At 38.2% G+C, this 21,092-nt stretch overlaps 2 protein-coding genes and 1 pseudogene across 4 annotated transcripts; all 3 read left to right on the forward strand.

The window, feature by feature from the left end:
- The first annotated feature begins 2,427 nt into the window (after positions 1 to 2,427).
- LOC103716297 (large ribosomal subunit protein uL15x pseudogene) lies at positions 2,428 to 9,468 on the forward strand (annotated as a pseudogene). 2 transcript variants are annotated; one of them, XR_001879957.4, is made up of 2 exons: positions 2,428 to 2,940; positions 9,336 to 9,468. The product of XR_001879957.4 is annotated as a large ribosomal subunit protein uL15x pseudogene, transcript variant X2 (transcript). The 2 variants fall into 2 exon arrangements; XR_015973489.2 differs by lacking the exon at positions 9,336 to 9,468 and adding an exon at positions 3,821 to 4,172.
- LOC103716298 (uncharacterized) lies at positions 7,090 to 11,204 on the forward strand. The gene is made up of 3 exons (XM_008804238.6): positions 7,090 to 7,527; positions 9,336 to 9,484; positions 10,686 to 11,204. Exons 1-3 carry the CDS (start codon positions 7,339 to 7,341, stop codon positions 10,822 to 10,824), a joined length of 477 nt encoding a protein of 158 aa, XP_008802460.3. The 5' UTR covers positions 7,090 to 7,338; the 3' UTR covers positions 10,825 to 11,204.
- A 1,519-nt stretch (positions 11,205 to 12,723) lies between these two features.
- LOC103716296 (alpha/beta-Hydrolases superfamily protein) lies at positions 12,724 to 17,027 on the forward strand. The gene is made up of 4 exons (XM_008804235.6): positions 12,724 to 13,786; positions 16,137 to 16,232; positions 16,316 to 16,383; positions 16,466 to 17,027. Exons 1-4 carry the CDS (start codon positions 13,136 to 13,138, stop codon positions 16,593 to 16,595), a joined length of 945 nt encoding a protein of 314 aa, XP_008802457.1. The 5' UTR covers positions 12,724 to 13,135; the 3' UTR covers positions 16,596 to 17,027.
- Positions 17,028 to 21,092: the final 4,065 nt, after the last annotated feature.

Below are 21,092 nucleotides of genomic sequence, written 5' to 3' on the forward strand. Positions count from 1 at the left end.
CGTGCATTTCGAATCTGAAACCACTTGGTTGGAAGCAAACGCCTCGTTCTAACTGAGCTACCACCTTGGTGGTAGTTGGCGCTGCTTTTGGTTGGCTCAATTGGATTCCGTGGGTTCGAATTGGATTTATTTAAGCGATTCTGGACAAGCGGATAAACGTCGTGATTACTAGATGTGACCTATTGAGAACTAAGGAGAAGAACCGACATGAAAACCAGCACTAATGCATTGGGACTATTAAAAGAGTTTCCTGATTTTAGTTGTGCTAATTTGAACGGCCATGTTAAGGTGAGAATTATGTTGATAGATAGGACTAGAACTAGATCTAGCATTATAAAAAATAAAAAATAAAGTTCAACGGACAGACGAAGCGTATTGATATTGAAGATATGATTATTTGATGAGAAGGAGATTGATTGATTTTTTCGTGATAATGAAATTAAGACAATTGATATTAAAGATCAGAAAAAGATACATTTTCTGAGTCCATAGCCTTCACTAGCATACATGGCATCGGCATTATGAAACATCGATTGCATGGCAATAATTGGTGCATTCTTTACAAAATAGAAAGGAATCATTATTCAATGAAATGCGTGCTTAATCGAAACCAAAGCATGCACTCGAATGATATTCGCATGGCATGTCCAAGTCTAGCATGCCTCAATGAGAGGATGAGATGAACCAATCTAAAATTAGCCACTATTTGCACAATCAAGAATTGTAATCCAAGGAGTTGGAGTGCATACCTTGAAAGGCTATCCAATGGGATGCGATCAACATATCTCATCAAACCATGATCCTTGGAGTGTGAAGATAAATATAATCACCACATGAGATGGATTTTGTAGTCGATCTTGGGTACTATATAATCATCGATATATTCCAAATGCCCAGGGAGTATATTTGATAAAAAGTAAAGGTCATGAAAACAGAGGTTTAAGAATATAATGGAGATTTTAACTTTACAAACCAATACTGGTCTATCTGTATTCATAAAATGTGATGACCATCTTCAAAGTACAACTAGCGGCCTCTGCTTTATCGTACCATTTTACGGAGTGATGCAGGACAATGTAGGAAAGAGAGGGAGGAGGAGGAAGAAGAGGAGAGGAGGGAGAATCAAGCTGCTCATCTTGCTTTGTGACCATAGCTTCACATTAGAGTTTCGGAGAAAAGAGATTGATTTTCATTCATGCATTCATTCATCAACCCTAAATAAGTATATGGACTTATATATATATATATATATAGAATCACAAAATAATAAAAAAATCTCTATAAAGAAAATAATTTCATAACATCATTAGATTTGAACTAGCTGGACCCTGTGAACTGGCTGGACCTTGTGGCGACCGTAGATTCGAGTGATGGCTGACCTGGCACTGGTGTCTGCACCACAAAGATACCAACAAAATAGTGCAAGGAGAATCACTTCAATCATATAGTGTTGAAGTGGAAAGCTATAATAATATTGGTTGGTGGAAATTTTCACAATCAATGTACGTGGCAAATATTTTGGTTCAGAGATTATGGCCACATCCACCATATCAAGGAGATTGATGGCAAATGAAAAGAAAATCTCTCTCTCTCTCTTTGTGCCATGGTAAAACATATCCCGTATCATAAATTCCAAGAATTTCTTACAACCTCTATCGCACAAGATCTGTCGCCATAGCATTGAGCATGGATTTTTTGGTTTAATAGACTTGATATCCTTGCCAAATTCTATAAACTCGTATCCAGTATAGATACTTTCCCATTCAATAAGTACATACAAAAATAACTTTTAACCAAAAAATAAAAAAACATCATATTACAATACAAACAAAATGTACTAATTTATTAAACTTCAAGCTTAATTGCTCTAAGCACAAACAAGATAAAGAAAAACTCAATATTGAGTATTGTATAAATCAAAGTAGCAATGATAAAATCAAATGTCAAGCCTAAGACAATCCAAACATAGATGGCTCATTTGTTTGTTTTTTGTTTTTGGTACAAAAGTTGTTCGCACTAGGCTAACGTGAGTACAACCAACATAATCAAGGAAGAGAAAATGGCGGAGCGGCTTCCTAGTATGTCCAGAGGACCACTTCCAACTGATGAGCAGTGAAGGAGGCGACCAGTCTACGGCTATGTTCGCTTTTCGGTATATATGTACGGCCTAAAAGGTGCTACAATCTTATTTGTTAGATAACCACACATAACCATCAAAGAAGGCACCATTGCCAAAACTGCACCCCCTAGGCATCCCACAGAAGAGTGCAAAAACTACGCCCCTCACTAATTGGGCATCCGAAGGCTGGGTTCAACTCACAGCCCAATGGGCCTAAGCAGCCGATGGGCTAGACCTCGCCCAACACGATCATTCGCGGTAACCGAGATCGGACGGCCAGTCTTTCATCTCCTCCTCTATAAACAACCATCTTCGTTCGGGTTTCGTTCCCCTCTGGAACCCTAACCCTAGGAGAGGGGAGGTCAGAAGATGACGACGCGCTTCAAGAAGAACCGGAAGAAGCGTGGGCACGTGAGCGCCGGCCATGGCCGGATAGGAAAGCACCGGAAGCACCCCGGTGGCCGTGGTAACGCCGGAGGGATGCACCACCACCGGATCCTCTTCGACAAGTACCATCCAGGGTACTTCGGTAAGGTCGGCATGCGCTATTTCCACCGCCTCCGTAACAAGTTCTACTGCCCCACCGTTAACGTCGAACGCCTCTGGTCTCTCGTGCCCGACGACGTCAAGGATGCCGCCGCCGCCGCCGCCGGAAGCTCCGCCCCGATGATCGACGTCACTCAGTTCGGGTACTTCAAGGTGCTCGGCAAGGGGATGATGCCCCCCTCCTTCCCCGTTGTCGTGAAGGCCAAGCTCGTGTCCAAGATCGCCGAGAAGAAGATCAAGGCTGCCGGCGGCGCCGTCGTGCTCACCGCCTGATGGTCAGTTGGGCCAGATCTTAGTCTTTTTACCTCTGGTTTTTTCTCTCGGTACCCGTCTCTCATTATTTTGGTCGGTTGAAGGAGTGGATTTTAGATCCGAAAGCATGTTTTTATTTGAATCTGGACGTGTTCAAACTTAAATTTTGGATCCAATTGTTTAGGATTTATACATGTTTAGATTAATGAAGCGGGTAAGCATTGATGTTTTGATTGAGTTGTTGCTTGCTTTGATGATGATTGAGTTTGTGTTAGCTTTGACATCTAATGATGTTTTTGGTAGATCGTTGCAACAAACACTTGAAGGATGTAAGATAGTTCTTGGGTTGATCGATAGGGATAATTGGCATTGTTATCTATGGGAAGGTTCCATAGTGGCATTGTTGTTAATGTAATTATAAGTATTATGATGGTGGCTATAGAATTTTTGATCATATATTCTCGCATATTATATGTGTGCGTGCGTGCAAAGTTGAATTGCACACTTTGCCTTAACTCCTTGTAAATTAACGATTTAAAATCAATGACAGATTATCCAAATTTAAGTTGCAAAGTATTAAACAGGATCTACACTATAAAAAAATCCACAAATCAAAATGCATATTTTTTAGTAGTCTCTAATCTAATTATTAATTAGATATTTTTGAAATGGACGGTTTTAATGGTATGATATTATATTTTACTATGATATACTCATCAAAATCTAATTAATTTAAATTTACCAATGTTTCAAGTTGTGTAATTCCATAAAGTGGACTCTTAATTTATATGTCTTAGTATACTAGTGCGATTGATACCATTTTTTTTTTGCACTGATTTGATGCATAGATTGGAGACTAGTAAAACTTATAAATTTTGGCTTTTTGATTTTTTTTAAATGTAGATTATGTTAATGGATCACCTGCTGGTGCTAGTGGCAATGATGTGGATAATTGGGTACTGGTAGTATTACTTTGTTGCCTTTCGGATGCTGGATTCTCTTCTTCTTTCTTAGGTTGGAGGAGCTGGTTGAACCATAAGTTGCAACAGTTGTGTACCATTATAGCATCTCCATCCCATGGATAGTTAGTAGTTGTATCCTTGTATTTGTGGCTTAATGTTTTATATATAAATAACTTAGCTTTTGCTTAATATGAGAATGCCAAACATGTAGTTTGTTTAGAGCATTCTTATCGGATTTCAAGCAAATGTCTTGGATGCTTTCTAACCTATATTATCTTTGGGTTTATTATTGAGGTCCATAATGATAACATGTGCATCATCTTGTGCATCTAAGCTTGTTTGATTTTCCGTGGCATGTATTTCAGTCTAAAAAAATTACCTGCTTGGGGCCTTTTTTTTTTGTTTTGTGGGGGGGGGGGGGGTGTGAGCAGGCTGAGTGGGAATCTATTTTTTCCCCCAAGATTAGGTCGTTGTGGAAACATACTTCAGCTCCTTTTCAAGCCAACCAAATGCTCATTGTGGGCTCTTTCTGGGATGAATTGAGTTGGGATGCTCCCTTAGGGACAACCAGACAGGCTCTTAGCTTGTTTGACTTTCATGCACCTATTTCAATCTAGGGCTAGTGAAGGCTCATTAGTCTTTTCTCTACACTTCAATGCATTTTGCAATCTTATAATTTTTTTTAGATCGTTATATGCTGGTCGAAGCTGTTGCCATTGTCGGTACTTTTGATGGGGTCTCAAGATGTTGGGTATATCTGAAGAACTTGTAGATAGAACTTACAAGTCTAAGTTTGCTATTCTTTATATTCATGCAATTTCTTTTTTTTTAATGCCAATCAGAAAATAAGTGCTATCCTTGTAAGTTATGAATGCTAAAATAAGATATATGCACAAATTCAACAATATGCTATTTAATGTTATGGTACTATGGTTGTGAATCAAGGCTCAAGAAGCTGCCATGGTTTTGTTTTTTTTTTTTTTTGAACTTGTAAATATTTTCATCACTTCAGGGTAACATCGAGAGTAACTTATTTTAAACCACACTGCTGTTTTTAGCTCTATATTTAAAATGATGAAATCATAGTTCCAAAATAATCCTCTCCCTCCGAATGCTATCCAGCTACATGATTTATTTTTTGACAATATATTGTTTTAAGATCATATGCATTGATGAGTTAATGCAGGTGTTTGAGTTGTATTTTCACGCCTGCTCTAAACATTGAAAGTTTTTAGATGTTGAGAGTTTTATTGCTTTATGAAAGACTGCTTGTTTACATGTCAAGAGTGGAATGATTAAAGGTGACCGGATTATAGTTAAATTATGTTTGATGAAATGATGATATCTTTCATAGTGAATTTAATATTCTTCTGAATTTATGTTTTGTGGTCAAATAATCATTATTTTCAGACATAATTATCTGAATGAATCAAACGTTAGTTCAAGCTGGAATCAATCTGGAGTTCAAGAAAATCATCCCATATACGATAGTAACATGAAAATGCAAATGAACGGTTATTTATTGAACAAGCCTATGAAAATAAAAGGAAGAGACATGATGAAATTGATTAATCATAAATCAATATCCATGAACAATTTAGTGATTTGAAAAAAATGGGGGAAATTTTGGTCAATAATTTGGAGGACACAAAGATCAACAATTTTTTCAAGTGAACAATTCGACCCTTGGTTGCCGATCCTAAGTCTAGGGCATTGATTACCACTATCAAAATTTCTTATAATTGATTATTTTGCAGGGATCACACTTCAAATTTATCTCACTCCAAATGTTCCAGCTTATGCCTCCATTGGATCTTCATTTATAGATACTACATAAGAGAAAAGGAACCAATCATTGTGCATGCTTAAAAAGCTTATATACAAAGACAATTCCACATAATAACAAGAATGATGGACTGCATCATATGCATTTTAAATTCTTCAAGAGATACCTGGTCAAGGTCACGCTGAAGCAATTGCAAGTAAAGGGAGGACTCCATCAGGAAGTTTCAAAAAAAAAAAAAAAGCCGCTTCCATAAGATATTTAGAGTGAAGCAAAAGGAGATTTATATGATTACGGTTTTTGGATTCGGGTGGATTAGGTTTGGTTTGGGTCGGGCCTATTTTTTGTTGACTAAAATTAGATCATGATGATATAATGTTATATGAGCACAATTAGATTGAAAAATATAAGACCTAGGTCTAATCCAAAATCTAAATTGTGTCTAATTTTGAAGCCGGCACAATCCTTGGGTCTTCCAATACGGATCTAGTTAGGTTTAATTAGGTCAGATCATGGATTAGTCTGACCTATTTGCTGCTTTACCTCTTCATCATGGAAGACTTCTGTATTTATCCAAGATTTCTCTGATGGAGCTAAGTTACAGGTATAGCTTGATAATGGACTTAGACTCAATGCAAAAAGAAAGTGGCAACCTTAGGTTATGACTTGGTCAAAAATGGACTAATTGTTAACCATTTGACATTCATCAGAGTGTGATGTCAACTTTAAATTGCATCTCTAGTTTGATAACCATATTTTCTATGTAACATCACTATGGACCAATATAAATTTTAGTAAAGAAGCCATTTTCTCAAGTTGATAGAGTCTCTTAATGGGTTTACTAAAAGACTCCAATTCAAATCCCACCTTCATCATGAGTTGTCTCGTAATAAAGCTAATTGTTGTTGATACCTCCGTTCCAGTTCCTTCTTACATACGAGCTTAGAAAAAAAAAAGAGAAAAGAGAGCCTCATGGAGAATGTGGTCAATAATTCATAATTGAGCCCCACTACAATAATCGATAATTTATTGTCTCCATGGATTATCCATTAGAAAAGATTTCAAAATCATCATAAATCTTTCTTTTTGCCAAATTCTAAGGGCTCTAATGTGTTAACGAGCATAGAAGTTCTTGCTCTCTTATATACAAACATGCCTGAAAAATAATTTATTTATCTAATAATTATAATATCATTTTAAATTTAAATATTATATTTAAAAAATGTAATCTTTTTAATAAAAAGTCTGTACATGGTTTCATTATTTAAAAATTTTGATAGAAAAAATGTCATACATCCCATGAAAAATGAAGCGATACATTCACACCCGTCACAATACCATGTATAAGATTAAGAGAGGATTAATAAAAAGATATTTTATCATATACAATCAAGTAATTTTATTATCTTGTAAATTCTGTGTATTATTTTCTGTTGCAATGATTAACAGAAACATTATAATTACTCTGAAGCAAACGACATGCGTTGGAACCGCAATTTATCTTGCTTCCCGTAAAATACCCAATCCGGCAAACGACGGCTGTTATTTCCGTTACAACAACAGATGTCGGCGTTATAGCGAAACCCAGATCTCTTCCTCTCCGCCCGCGACCAAGAGCTTCTTTCCGAGGAAGGGGAGGAGGAGAATTTTCAGCAAAAAAAAAGGGGAGGAGGAGAATGCCGAAGCTCTATGCGGAGGCGGCGGGGGCGGCGCCCGTCTTGAACCGGAACACGGAGTGGGTGGTGTACCCAGGCGTGTGGACGACGTACATACTCCTCATCTTCTTCGCCTGGATCGCCGTCCTCTCCCTCCTCCGCTGCTCGCCCGGCGTCGCCTGGACCATCGTCAATCTCGCCCACTTCTTCGTAGGACCCCTTTCAATCCTTCTTCTCATTCCTCTCTCCTCAAGTTCGAATCATTTTAGGGTTTCGGTGCCACTATGGGAGCTTTCGCATGTTGGAATCTCGTGTTCTTTTTCTAATTCTTTTCTTACCATAAGATGTGGGCGTTTTTATCGGATTTTGTGATGTAGATTTGTTGTTGCTCGTGCAAAATGACTGGAATCCAATTCCTATCGATGGTGTTTCAAGCAAAAGAGAATAGAGAAACAGAGAAAATAGGTAAAAGAAAGAGTATTCAATCACTTTAGGGGAAAGGGACCTTCAGTAGCATTTAGGCTATTCTTATTAAATTGATCATCTATCTAGATGTCCCCCAAGGCACTACACATTTATAAATTGAAAATATGAGGTAACCAATCCCTAAGGGACTTGGACTGCTCCTAAACTAAACTCCCATCCTGAATCAAATTAAACTTAGGATCCTAAATAAGAAACCTATCGCAAAATTGAAGCTTTTGGTTTGAATGGATGATAATGATACCATCATACCAGGAAGAAGTAAAGGATTGGTTTCTTCATATAAAGCTTTAGGTTTTTTCTGTTTTTATTGTATAATGAAGGAATTATGGATAAGTTTAAATTTTTAACTGATCGAGGGGATAGGATTGTTCATGGCTTACATTGGACACATGTGCAGTCTCTAATCTTGTCAGGGTCTGTGATAGGGATGGTAGTAAGATAATGGATGACTGGGGTTGAAGGGACATAAGACCACTCCCCATTTCTCTGATGTTAGTAATTTGTTCTCTTGTTCTTCTAATGTTGTTTGAAAAGAACTGGAGGGCTGGATGAGACTAGAGAATTGTTAAATATGGAGAATTGATATGTGGAGAATATATACTTTGTGATAGATGAATGATGCAAACTTATGGAAATTGCTTTTCATAAAACTTTCCACCCTTGTTTTTGAGTTGAAGCATATTATTTTAGAATGTTATGAGAAGACTAGATATGTTGTTTTGGTGCTTGAATCATGGATAAACTCGGAGGATTTGAATTTTGCAGAACTCCTGGCTATGCACAGACCAGTTTACAACATTTTTTTTTCTTGAGTAGGATTAGTGCTAATCGAGAGTGGAGACCTATAGGAAATCTTCGTGAGGTCTTTCTTTGGGACTTGTACAGAAACTTGTGATAAATGGATTCAGGGCCAGATTGGCCTTTGAAGGGTTCAAATTCTAACTTAGCAGGTTTTCTTGGAAAGATCTTGAACTGCAGCAGGCCTTAGGGATGTAAGACTTCTCCTATTGATATGAAGAAGGAAGCCATAACTCAAAATTTGCTATTGCAACAGTTTGTATAATAGGTTACTTGGTAGATCATTTGCTACAAAGAACATGAGAACATCATTAGATCTTCTTTGTTTTTTTTTTAAATTTACAATGCTGTAGGATATTTGTCATTCAACCATTTCTAATCTTTCTGCATTTTGAGGTAACTAGTCTGTAATTAGGCTTTAGAAGATTTATATTTTTAAATGTAGAACTCTGAGCAAGTTTTGGTTTGTTTGGCCTCTGATGGCTTAATTACCTGCATTTATTATAAAAACTTTTTAAAACGTTTTTCTTAACAGTTGATGTATGCTCAACAATTTCATGCAAAGCTTCCAGTTTAGTTTCTGCTTCTTTCAGTTTAATAAAAAACAAGATTCAAAGTTTTTGGCCCCTCTTCCCTGGTGTCTTAAGATGATAATAGATCCGTGGCCTATGTAAATACTCTGCTTATAGTGTTGGAGCATCATCTCACTGGTGGCTACTTTGGTATTTGTTTAGGTGACGTATCACTGCTTTCATTGGAGGAAGGGAACTCCATTTGCTGAAGACCAGGGTATCTATAATGGTTTAACTTGGTGGGAGCAGGTGGACAATGGCAAGCAGCTCACCAACAATAGAAAGTTTTTGTCTACTGTACCAGTGATCCTGTGAGTATCCTCCAGACATGTCCTGAAAAGAAATTCAAAACTGAAGTTGCAATAGTGGATGCATCTTTGTGGCAAAGAAGGTTCACGAGCTTTCAAGCCAGCCAGTGATTTGACCTATTTTTCTTCCCATGTTGTTCTGATACTTTGACCTTTAGTAGCTGCTAGATTTTGCACTGTATTTCATATTTAGTACTCAATTGCCTTCTAATTTTTGCCATGGTCATGCGGAAAGGTTGCATTTTATTTCATATACCGTCTTTTTTTTTGTACGTATACTGCTGTTTATATGCTAAAAATGTCATGAAATATTTGGTTGGTGAAGGCACTTAAAAGTCATGTCTTGTTGTTAACTATATATTTCTTTTCCAAATTCCAAAATATGAGGTTTCTACCTTTACTGACTTTGTTATTATTGATATCAAAAACTCTATAAATATAATCATGGCTTAAATTAACTGACTAGCAATGACATCAAACATGTCTATGGGTAATATGGATAGAGATTACCGGAGCTATCCGAAGAAAATTGAAGGTGGCTGGCTTGTATAGTGTAGGCATGGGGGAAAAAAGTATGAATTGGAAAGAGTTGCTGGCTTTTGCATCATAATTCTTTTATTTTATTGTATTTTATACCTCTAGGAACGCTCCCTAGTATGTATAATGTTTTGTTGCATGTTAATTCTGCCTTCTTATTCCTGCTCCACTTTATAAATTTCTTAGCTCCACAATTAATTATTATTACATGGATGTAATTGTCTTTTTCTTGAGAATATGGTGGCTATTCACCACATTCATGTTTGAACTTGAGACCTCTGATCAACTGAGCTACCAGCTGTTGGCATTCTTCTTATGATCAAATAAGAAATACTTTCATTGTGTTGATGTATCTTCTGAATGGGAAATGGACTTTTTTTTTTCTAAATTATTTGTTGCTTGTAGTCGCTAGGTATCATGATTGCTACGTACATAGTCTTGTTTCTTGCCAAACAAATACAGATTGGAATTTTATGAATGCGATTCCACCTCAGAAAAGTAAACTTGATTGAAGGATGTAAGAAATTATGTGGTTGAATTATGATGTTCTTTCATACGACTTCTAAATTTATCCCAAATCTCCTATCAAAGCTTGAACCTTTTCTTTCTTTTTAACATGCGCTTGCCTTTATTGAAATTTATTGATATAACCATGTGTATCTGGCAGGTACCTGATTGCCTTACATACGACGGACTACCAGTATCCGATGCTCTTTCTCAATACACTTGCTGTGTTTGTGCTGGTGGTTGCCAAGTTCCCTAACATGCACAAAGTCCGTATCTTTGGAATTAATGGAGATCACTGATCTATGCCCTAAGAATAGGGTGTGCGATTATTTTCTTCATGTACCTTCATGGCTGAAAGAAAATGGAAGTTTTGGGTTTTGATAAGGGATGCTTTGCTCTCAGTGCTGCAATTCTTCTTGCATTATTGTATATTAGGTTAAAATAAATAACAAAAACATATACACGAAATCGATTGAGCATTGGCACAAAGTTTTGGCTTTTGCAGGATGGATATTATGCAGTTAATGTTGCAAAACTCTCTCCTTCAGCATTTGTTCAAGAGATATTTGTTGTTCAGCTGGTGTTGCAACTATTCTTCCTCCCTCTCTGATCCATCTGTTTTCTTCTTGTGTTTTAATTCAGACATTTATTTCCCGATCCAATTAAGTATTGTTCTCCAGCTTTGATGTGTTGTTATTCATCTTAGCAGGGCTCTGAACTAAAACACCTGAAACTCTTGGGAAGCACGCCGGCTTCCGGGTGTCGCACCAAGCCCCAAGGGCACGTGGCATCGTTTGAGGCCCAAAAAAATCCCAGGCTTTGGCTCGTGTTTGAGGCCCGAAAGCCAGACTCTGGTTGAAACGTTCCAGATTCAGATGAGGCCTGCATCATGTTAAATCTGGGCCTTACTCGCTCGTTTCCTCGCCCGTGCACTATGACTCAACTTCTCCAGTTATTGATGGATTCTTTTTTAAAAAACATGATGGATGTTTAGAAAAAAAGGAAAAGAAAAAGATTGTACCCATGATGGTTTAATCATCCAATTTGTTCTCGAATACAAACGACGTGAGGTTTGAATGCTACCCGCGATTTTAGGAATTGGCTTGCAGAAATTTAATTTGTGATCATGCCAAGATGCATCATAAATGATTCCTTCCATCTTTCCAAAAAGAATTAAAAAGACAGGTGAAGGGAGTGACTGAGTTTGGATGTGAAGTGCCAAATATACCACTGACCTGCTCTAAAAGTAATGGGTTGGTGTGGGGTTAGATGGGCAGGTTGTCCACAGTTAGCTGCTTACCAGCAATAGTTCTCTGTTAAATCAAGTAAAAATGGCCATCTTCTACATCATGAATTGAGTAATTTGCTCTTCCACTTAGTTTAAGTAGTCTGTTTTAACTGCTTCTTGGATCTCATCCTCGACTCCACCTTTTTCAGGTTAATCTTTCAATCATTCCCTAAGTTAGTTGTTCTCTTATTCTACATCGACGGATGATGAGCTAAGTAACATTAGCCTTTCCATGCTTATGCATCCACTTGACTTTTTTTTTTTTGGCACAATCGCTACCAGGTAGGTAGATGACATTGATCTATTTTTATATGTAGAATGGTTTGCACAATTAGTATGTACCTATAGCCATTATCATCTTCGGCTCTTGGCCTAAAAATGTACTTTCATATCACAACAAACAAAGGAACAAAGATGGTATTCTATTGATCATTCGAGATTTCTGTCATCGTTAATATGAGGATCCGTGCGGGTATATGTTTAGTCCCACATTGGTTATTCGTTAGGTAGATCTTGGAAACTTATACAACATCAAAAAACACAAATAATATCTTCCAACTAGTTATTTTGGATGAGGTTTTGGATTGCTACAGTTAATTGCGCTTGAGAACTCAATGAGTTAACACAAGAAGTTCCATATGTCAATGAACAAACATATGATTGATCTTAGCCATTCATGCGGTAGAATTTGCACTTTACTCATGCTCTTGGCTTTGATAGTTAAAACCGGCATTAAAAACTCAATGGCATAATGATATTTCTTATTAAGCGAACACGGAGGACACAAATGGCTCAACCAACCATCCAGGTCATTATCACTATCTACCAAAGCTGGACCACCAGTCAGCTTTACTTTCTTTGTAACACTGCACGAAATATTATGTCCATTCGTTGCAACACGACATACCTCCGAGTGATGCTACATTATATATGAATAAAGTAGCGTGGATCATGAGATGTGGCTCTAAAGTCTAACAAGCGTTCTTGTTGTTTCCTTACTTTCTTTCCTACTATCTAGAATTCAATTTCGGATGGAGAAATCTCTCTCTCTCTCTCTCTCTCTCTCTCTCTCTCTCTCTCGGGGTCATGGATTGACCAAATCCAACGATCATAATAACCATTTTATCCTCGTCTAACCGTACAACCGATCCGAAATCCAACGGCTACTGCCTCTCGGGAACACCGCACTCCCAGTATCCACTCGGACTCCTCTTATCTATTTTTATCGGGATCTTTTTTCGATTGCCTTCATCCAGTATTTACCAAAACAACGCCTCCAATCTCCATAAATTCCTTAGACTCTCTCTCTCTCTCGAATTACGATGGGTTTGAGCCTCGTTTCGTTCATGGAGTCCTTCCTCCGCCTCTCCTTCATCGCCGCCGGGCTCCGCCTCCGCACCGTCGCCATCGACGCCGACACCACCCTCCGCTGCTGGATCTCAAACTCGCTCCCCATCTCTTCTTCCAATTCTGGACCTGACAGGCGTCGCCTCAAGCCCCTGCTCGTCCTCATCCACGGCTTCGGACCCAGCGCTACGTGGCAGTGGCGCCACCAGGTCCGGCCCCTTTCCCGCCACTTCGACCTCGTCATCCCCGACCTCCTCTTCTTCGGCGGCTCCACCACCCGCTCCCCCCACCGCTCCGAGGCCTTCCAGGCCGCCTCCCTCGCCCGCCTCCTCGACGCCCTCCGCCTCTCCAAGATCTCCGTGGTCGGGACCAGCTACGGTGGCTTCGTGGCATACCACCTGGCCCGGGCACTCGGGCTGGAGCGGGTCGAGCGGGTGGTGATCGCCAGCTCCGACGTGCTCAAGTCCGCCGGCGACGATAAGGGCCTGGCGGAGCGGGCCGGCGTGGAGAACGTCCAGGACCTGATGCTCCCCCGGACCGCCGCGAATCTCCGCGCGCTCATCGGCCTCGCCGTCCACCGGCCGCCGCGGTTCATGCCGGAATTCGTTCTCCGCGACGTCGTAAGGGTGCGCTGTTCGTTTTCTTCCCTTTCTCCTTCCTCTTCCCCATTTTTGCTCTTTTTCGTTCCGATTTCTCCTATGTGAATTTATTGCTACAATGCTATGTAATCTAAGCGTACAAAATGACAATCTTTTTTGTGCTTGTAGAATGATCTAAAAAAAAAACATATATATAATTATCTAATTTTTTAAGCATTTGATGCTCTAAATTATATAATTTTCTATATCTAAGTATTAAGGTTACAAGCTAGTGTATCTATAATTCTATATATATGTATATATATAATTATTATATACAATGTTACGTTAAAACATCACCTATCAGTACTGTGCCACTATTGGTGGATTCTTATGGAGACAAGGGAAATGGAGGGCCCACATGCTGTTTAATATGGAAGCCGGGTTGATTGGTCTTATTTATGTTTGAAGTTTGGCGTGTGGGTCCTGCAAGGCATTGCGTTCCTCCATGACTGCCCTCTTAAGACGATCGAAAGCTTCCATGCCCTCGTTCATGTCGCTTGGCGTGATTCATGGATGCAAGCCAGCGTTAGCATCTAAACTAATAGTTTAGTTTGTCAGAAATTACAATCGCAGTACATCGTAGCTGTTTAGATGAAGGTGTTGAATAAAAATTCCGTGCTCTTTTTCGTTCAGCAGTGCTTTGAGGAGAATGTGAGCAAAACACGTAATTCCATTAAGGATTCCATCAAATTATAGAATAACACGTAATTCGCATTCTCCAAGTTATATCTTCTTACGTCATTATTCATTGACATCGTTCTTTTAGTTGGCCGGTTCATATGTTTATACTGGACAATGAAATAACTGAAGGTGGTCTTAAATAATAGCTTCTCCGTACAGTCACTGTGTAATGTAGATTGAGACCTCTGTTTGGAAGGTGAAGTTATTATTTGTTAGTATTTGTTGTAGTCGCCAGCTCCCCATAATTTAGACAAATGTCTCCATCTGTAATCGTTGTCCTGGCGATGTGGAATGGCATTTAATAATATAATTATATTGAGCTTCATGTATGGTGGTTTGGCACAAGGGGCTACCATTGATTTATGAAGGTAGATGAGTTAGGTAAGATGTTGGTGCTCGTTTGGAGTGAGAATGCTTTCATTGAATTCATTAGCTGAGATGACTTAATAAAGAATATGAAGGAAAGAATTTATTTTGGTTAAAGTAGAAGAAAAAGGAAGGAGGAGAAGAAGCTGAAGAAAAAGACATGCGGCAGAATTGGTGCTGGAGATCAAATTAACTTCAAATACAGGAAGCAGGTAAAGGTGCATTATTTCATAAGTTTACTCTGCCTTTAAGTGTGGCTTTGTGGGATATGATGTACTTTGCTTTACACCATGAAGACTAACTGATCTAGAAGTATTTTTGCTTGCAAAGAAAATAAGGAACGTACTGGCATTTTTAATTGAATCTTGGAGATGCAGATGAGACAGACCTTCAGCTTTTTCAGAACTCCATTGCCTTCAATAATTTCCCAGCTCTTGGTCTGTGAGATGCAGGCGACTGGTTCAAAAGGTCGTTTCTGGTTGATACCATTTGCAATATAAATACTTTTCTAATTCAAGAGCTTGGAGTATTTGATTGAATAGTTAAATTTCATCTATTATAAATGTAATTCGGTAGATGGCTGTCAGTTAAGAGAAGGAATACTTGGAAAATGGCGAGTTGTTGAAGAAGTACTCGATAGATGAAAAGAGCGTTGTAAGTCAAAAATTGGGATGGAAGTTTGCTATCATACCTCCATAGTGGAGATACAAGCTATTGGATGATAATACAGCCATTAGATTAGTTTAGGCTCTAGAGTGGCCAAGGGTATATTGTGTCATGCTTTGAGGGTGGACATGATCCCTAGAGTTTGCATCATATTTGTAGGTACAGAGATGTTAAAAATAATGCAAATGGATTAATTTTTGAGCCAGATCTAATTTGTAAAGGTCTTTCTTTTCATTAAAGAGATAAAGATAGATTGATTGACACCCACACACACACACACACACACACACAGAGGGGGGGTTTTTAGGCCCTCTCCTGATCTAATTTGTAAAGTTGCAAGTTCTAATTGCCTTTTGGCAATAGATGCATGCATCATAGGGCCTGTTTTTACCCTTCCAACAGCTTCAAAATACTTCATGTGATTCCTACTTGGAAAGTCACAAGTTTGGTTCCATATTTAACATGGAGGCTTGGAATTATTGTCCTGACTTTCCTTGGTCATCTTGTTTCTGAATGCTGTTTGTGATCATAAAATCTCTTGCACCATAACCTGTGTAAATTAAATCTTATCCTTGTCTCAAGCTTTTCATTTAGAGAAGTGGCTGATGGAGTGGTTGCGCAGAATCTCTACAACCAGAACGTAGAAGAAAAGAAGGAACTTATGAGGGCAGTCACTCTCGGTAACAGAGATGAGTTCCAGCTGACTCCTCTCCCTCAGGTGACAATGATGTCCATGCACAATTGTAAGCGAGGTTGTTCATGGTCCTTCCCTGCTAAATGATTTCTTTCCACTTCTTGTAGGATGTTCTGATCATATGGGGAGAGTATGATCGTATTTTTCCATTGGAGAAGGCATACGAGATCAAGAAGTAAGTCATCACTCATGTATACCATATTTATGCATTCTTGTGTGGTGATGGCTGGGTTATCAACTTAAATTAATGGATGCAGGCGTTTGGGAGAGAAGGCTAGATTAGAAATTATGAAGGACACAGCCCACGTACCTCAGGGGGAGGACCCAGAAAAGTTCAACGAGATCCTTCTAAACTTCTTACTTGGTGCTCCAAGATCTGCAATGTGAATTTTGGCTTCTTACTTGGTGCTCCTAAAGCTCTTTTCAATCTGCAAAAAAGGCCGGGTGGTATTCTTAGCTCCCTTCTACTCAAAAAAAAAAAAAGGAAAAAGAAAAGAAAAAAAAAGAGTTTTGGCTTATGATGCTTCAGAGCTTCCATGGATGGATTTGTGGGACGAGGATAATTATTGGACTTGGTCCAACCTATGTGTCTGAGGCATAGTGATTTAAGCTTTCTTATTTGGAATGTTTGGAGGGATGGGACTCATTCCATCGAATAAGAATTTAGTGCATTTAATTGGAGGGATAAGTGAATGTGATAGGTGCATATATTTATGAATTTTTTGGCGTACATATCCTCCTAAATATTAAAATTTGTATAAATATTCTTCCAGAATTGATATTTGCACGTAAGCCCTTATGAAACATTTATTTTGAGCATATATCTTTTTTTTTTTTGTATATGTGCCCACACCATCAAATGCCGTTAAGAAATTGGCGGTTTAAAATAAAAAATAATTACATACTTTCAATGCGTAGACTAGCAAAAAAAAATATTGATAAGGATATAAATGCAAATAATAACTTTGCAAGGATATTCATACAATTTCACATATTTAGAAGGGTTTATATGCAAAAAAATTAATTTTATTTTGTCTATTTTAACTTATTTTAACACTCGGATTTTACAAAAAGATATGATTCGACAATTGGGTGACCAAAAGAGTTATAGAAGTTTTTTTATTAATCATAAAATTATTCTACATTATTTTTCTTCATTTATAGCAATCATTATATCTTATTTCATCGAATTATAGCTTGTAATATTCATTGTTATAGATGCATATACGAGGATATGTATTAGAATACAGAAAGAGATTAGAATCTCTTAAAGACACATGATAGATTGTAATGATTAAGTTTCTTTATTAGTGTCGTGCTTATGGGTGAAAAATAATATTAATCATCCCTAAGCAAAATCATCGAAGGACTTCATAACTCTTCAAAACCTTCAGACTCATTAACAAGCTTTGCGGACATGTGGTAGAAAGCCACCCTTTACGTTGTGTATTTTAAGTCACTTATCTTTGGAGCTTTGATTTTTTGAAAAAAGAAAAGACTGCTGCATGGGGCTCATCTTATCACATCAATTTTAAATTAGCCATCAACCTACACACAAGAAATTTTTCAGCTCCCAAAGATAAACATTGCAAATCTCATATATTAAAACATAAATGTTACAAATATCTCACAACATTTTTATTAAAATAATTTATAAAGCTAAAGACATGATTTGACCATCTTTATGTAAAAAAAAAAAAGACACAATGAAGGAAGAACCTTGGCGACCATGAAAAGAACTTAGATTCCAATGGTGAGAACTCCGATGATCGAAAGAGGAGGATAAGAGTTGCCTATGGTGGAGAAAAGAGTCGAAAGAATGATTTTGATTTCGGACGAATGATTGAAATAGAGGGTTCGAGAGAGATCAGAAAATTTCTTAAAAGTGGTAAAAATATTATTTTTCAGTAAGATTCGTTAACTTGTTACCCGCTTCAAAAGTAAAAAGATAATTTTATAATTTTAATTATTTTTAATTTAAATAAATATGTTTTTAACTAATCCAATGAGCTAAATAAATATGATTTTGACTAATCAAATGAGTTGAATTGCTATGTCAAAAATATTCATAAAAATAACATTTTACGAGGGCATGCATGTAAATATTAATTCGGGAGGATATTCATGCAAATTCTAATATTTAGGAGGGTATTCATGCAAAAATTCAAGATTATTTTTTTTGCATCTAGACTCTTCTAAAATATATAAAATTACATGAATACCCTTCAAAATTACCATTTACATATATACCCTTATAAACATTTATTTTTGCATGTTTAGCCGTTACAGGTATTTCTGTTATTTTAATTTTAAATCACTAACTTCTTAACGACATTAGATGGCACGGATACATATGAAAAAAAAAGAATGGTATATATACAAAACAAGTGTTTTATGAGTATATACATGCAAATATTAATTTTGAAAGTATATTCACATAAATTTTTATATTTAGAAGGGTATATATGTAAAATATATATTTAATAGTCATTGTATTTTGCAATGATTTGTATCTATCAAAGGAATAAAATCAATTTTCCACTCTTTGTGTATATATATTTAGAGAGTAAATAGGAGCAAAGAAGTAATTAGAGAAAGGAAGGGGGAAGCCACCCCCAAGGCTCCATTCAAGCGCTTTAACGGTAAGCTTCCCCCCAAGGCTCCATTCAAGCGCTTTAACGGTAAAGAATATGTCTTTTTCTAGCACTTAACAGCGACACATTTTGGTATTGATATTTTTAAGGTGGTTGAGACTTAATTGAGCTGCATCCATTTGATAAACACGACGAGACAATCAAATCGTCCTTCCTAAAACAGACTCGCATAGCTTTGCTCTAACCTTCACGCGCAGCCACTTTGTAGCCCATGTAATATCGAGTGGGTCGTATACTTCCAATTCATGGACCATGCAAACTCCATGGAAGTGGATAGTTACAAGTAAGGTTTGCCTAACCAGCCTATACCGGCCGATTCGGGCTCTATCGGATCAGTCCGGCCTATAACTGGTATAACGGAGCCGTGGAAAGTGGTACAGTGCTGAAACCAGTCGGAGCCGGAGAAGAAGAAAAGAATGAGAGAGAGCGGAAAATAGAGGGAGGAGGAGAGGCCTCCGCCGTCTGCAGAGGGCTGTCGGGGGCTGGCGGAGGCCGAGGGGGGCAGCAGAGCCCGTGAGGGGTGGGGGAGCCCTCGGTGGTGAAGTGGAGGCAAAGGCCGCGGTCGTGGAAAATTTTTTTTAGGAATTGTTAAGTGAAGTCGGTAAATCTGTTACCGACTTTATTTAAAAATCTGAGCTCGCGGGCGGTCTCTCCTCTCCTCACTCCCTCACCCGCTCGCTCTTTCCTTCTCTTCTTCTTTCTCGGCTCCGGCGGGGAAGAGCTGGCCGGTTCGATCCAGTTTAAACCGATCCGAACCGAAACCATACCGATCCAGTAGACGATCGGTACGCCTATCAGTACCGGTACGACGAACTTTGCTTACAAGAAACTATCTGGCAGCCTTCACAATTGGGAAATCAAGGTTTCGGTAGCGTCATTGTCGTCTCTTTTCGAAATTACCATGCATGAACCACTCGGCCAAAATAGGTTGATAACATCAATCATTTGCTACCCTAATCTCTAGATGCATTCCTTTTGGCGTGCATGATGTCTGTAAAAATAGTTGTTACTAGTGATGTGCATGGATAAAACCATGAAGAGGTCAGGGTTGCACTTAGGACAAGTTGGGGCTGGATTGCTGGCTAACTCCACGCTAGACCAACCTCTGTATCTCCTAATTACAACCCAACCTAACTCAACCACAGGTGGGATCTCCAATCCAACCTCACCTTCAGCTTAAATTGGGATCCGGTTGGATTTGTATCAAGTTGAACTGGGTTGGATTGGATCAATTGGTTGGAGCAAGGCAGATGGGCTATTTATGAATGGAGAAAGGTTTAGAACATTTCTATTCAGCAGTATCGGATCAGTTGGGTGCTTTTTTTGCAATTTTATAATTCAGCAGAGATAGAGGTTTAGTTAAATAAAATATACAATGTGATAAAAGAAACAAATTTATGTATTTATCAAAGCTTGGAATTTGTTTCAGTATTTAGGATGTGTTTGTTACGTCACTGGAATGAGAATCAAAATCATAATCGAAATGGATTGGAGTAGAAATCAATATGGCTATATCCTCCGACATGTTTGGTTCATGATCGGAATCGGAATGAAAATCGAGATGACATGAATGCTAGAGAAAATTAGAAATTGAGTTTTGGAGGATCGTGACATTTCTATTCCTCTCTAAAGCTGGAATGGAAATACGAGGCTCTTCTCAACCAAATGGTTGGAATGAGAGTCACTTATTTTCATTTCCATTATAGAGTCCTCTACCCAGAAGATTTTTTCTTTTTTTTTTTGCTGAACAAAGGAACACTGACTCACCTTTAGTGGAGGGAATGAATCAGAAATCATACGTGGAAAGAGATACGAAGTCGGGTGGGATCTGCTTTCAAACAGCCATATAGAGGTTCACTCTCCTGAGCAAACATACCCTTGATTTAACTTTAAATCTATTCTAGCCAACTTGGGATTAGGTTGGGATTTTTGAACCTAAGCTTAATTGCATTTCATAAAATCTCAGCCGACCTGGCTAGAGAATTGGGATGGTTGACTTTGGGTTAAGCCCAACCAAGTTGCATCCCATGGAGCGACCATGTCTTCTTCTTCTTCTTCTTTTTCTTCTTCTTTCTTTTTTTGTACAACGGCGGTTCACACTCTACGGATGTGGATATGGCTAACAAAATCAGAAAACAATAAAGCAGACAAAGAACCCGGCACTATGTCCCGGTTCCTCCACAAAAATCCACCAGAATGGTGCGTCGCATAGGATGCAACTCAATCAGCT

The sequence above is a fragment of the Phoenix dactylifera genome, chromosome 15 (genome assembly GCF_051530095.1).
Source record: "Phoenix dactylifera cultivar Ajwa chromosome 15, Ajwa_hap1_PhDact_Kaust_v1.1, whole genome shotgun sequence".
Lineage (NCBI taxonomy): Eukaryota > Viridiplantae > Streptophyta > Magnoliopsida > Arecales > Arecaceae > Phoenix > Phoenix dactylifera.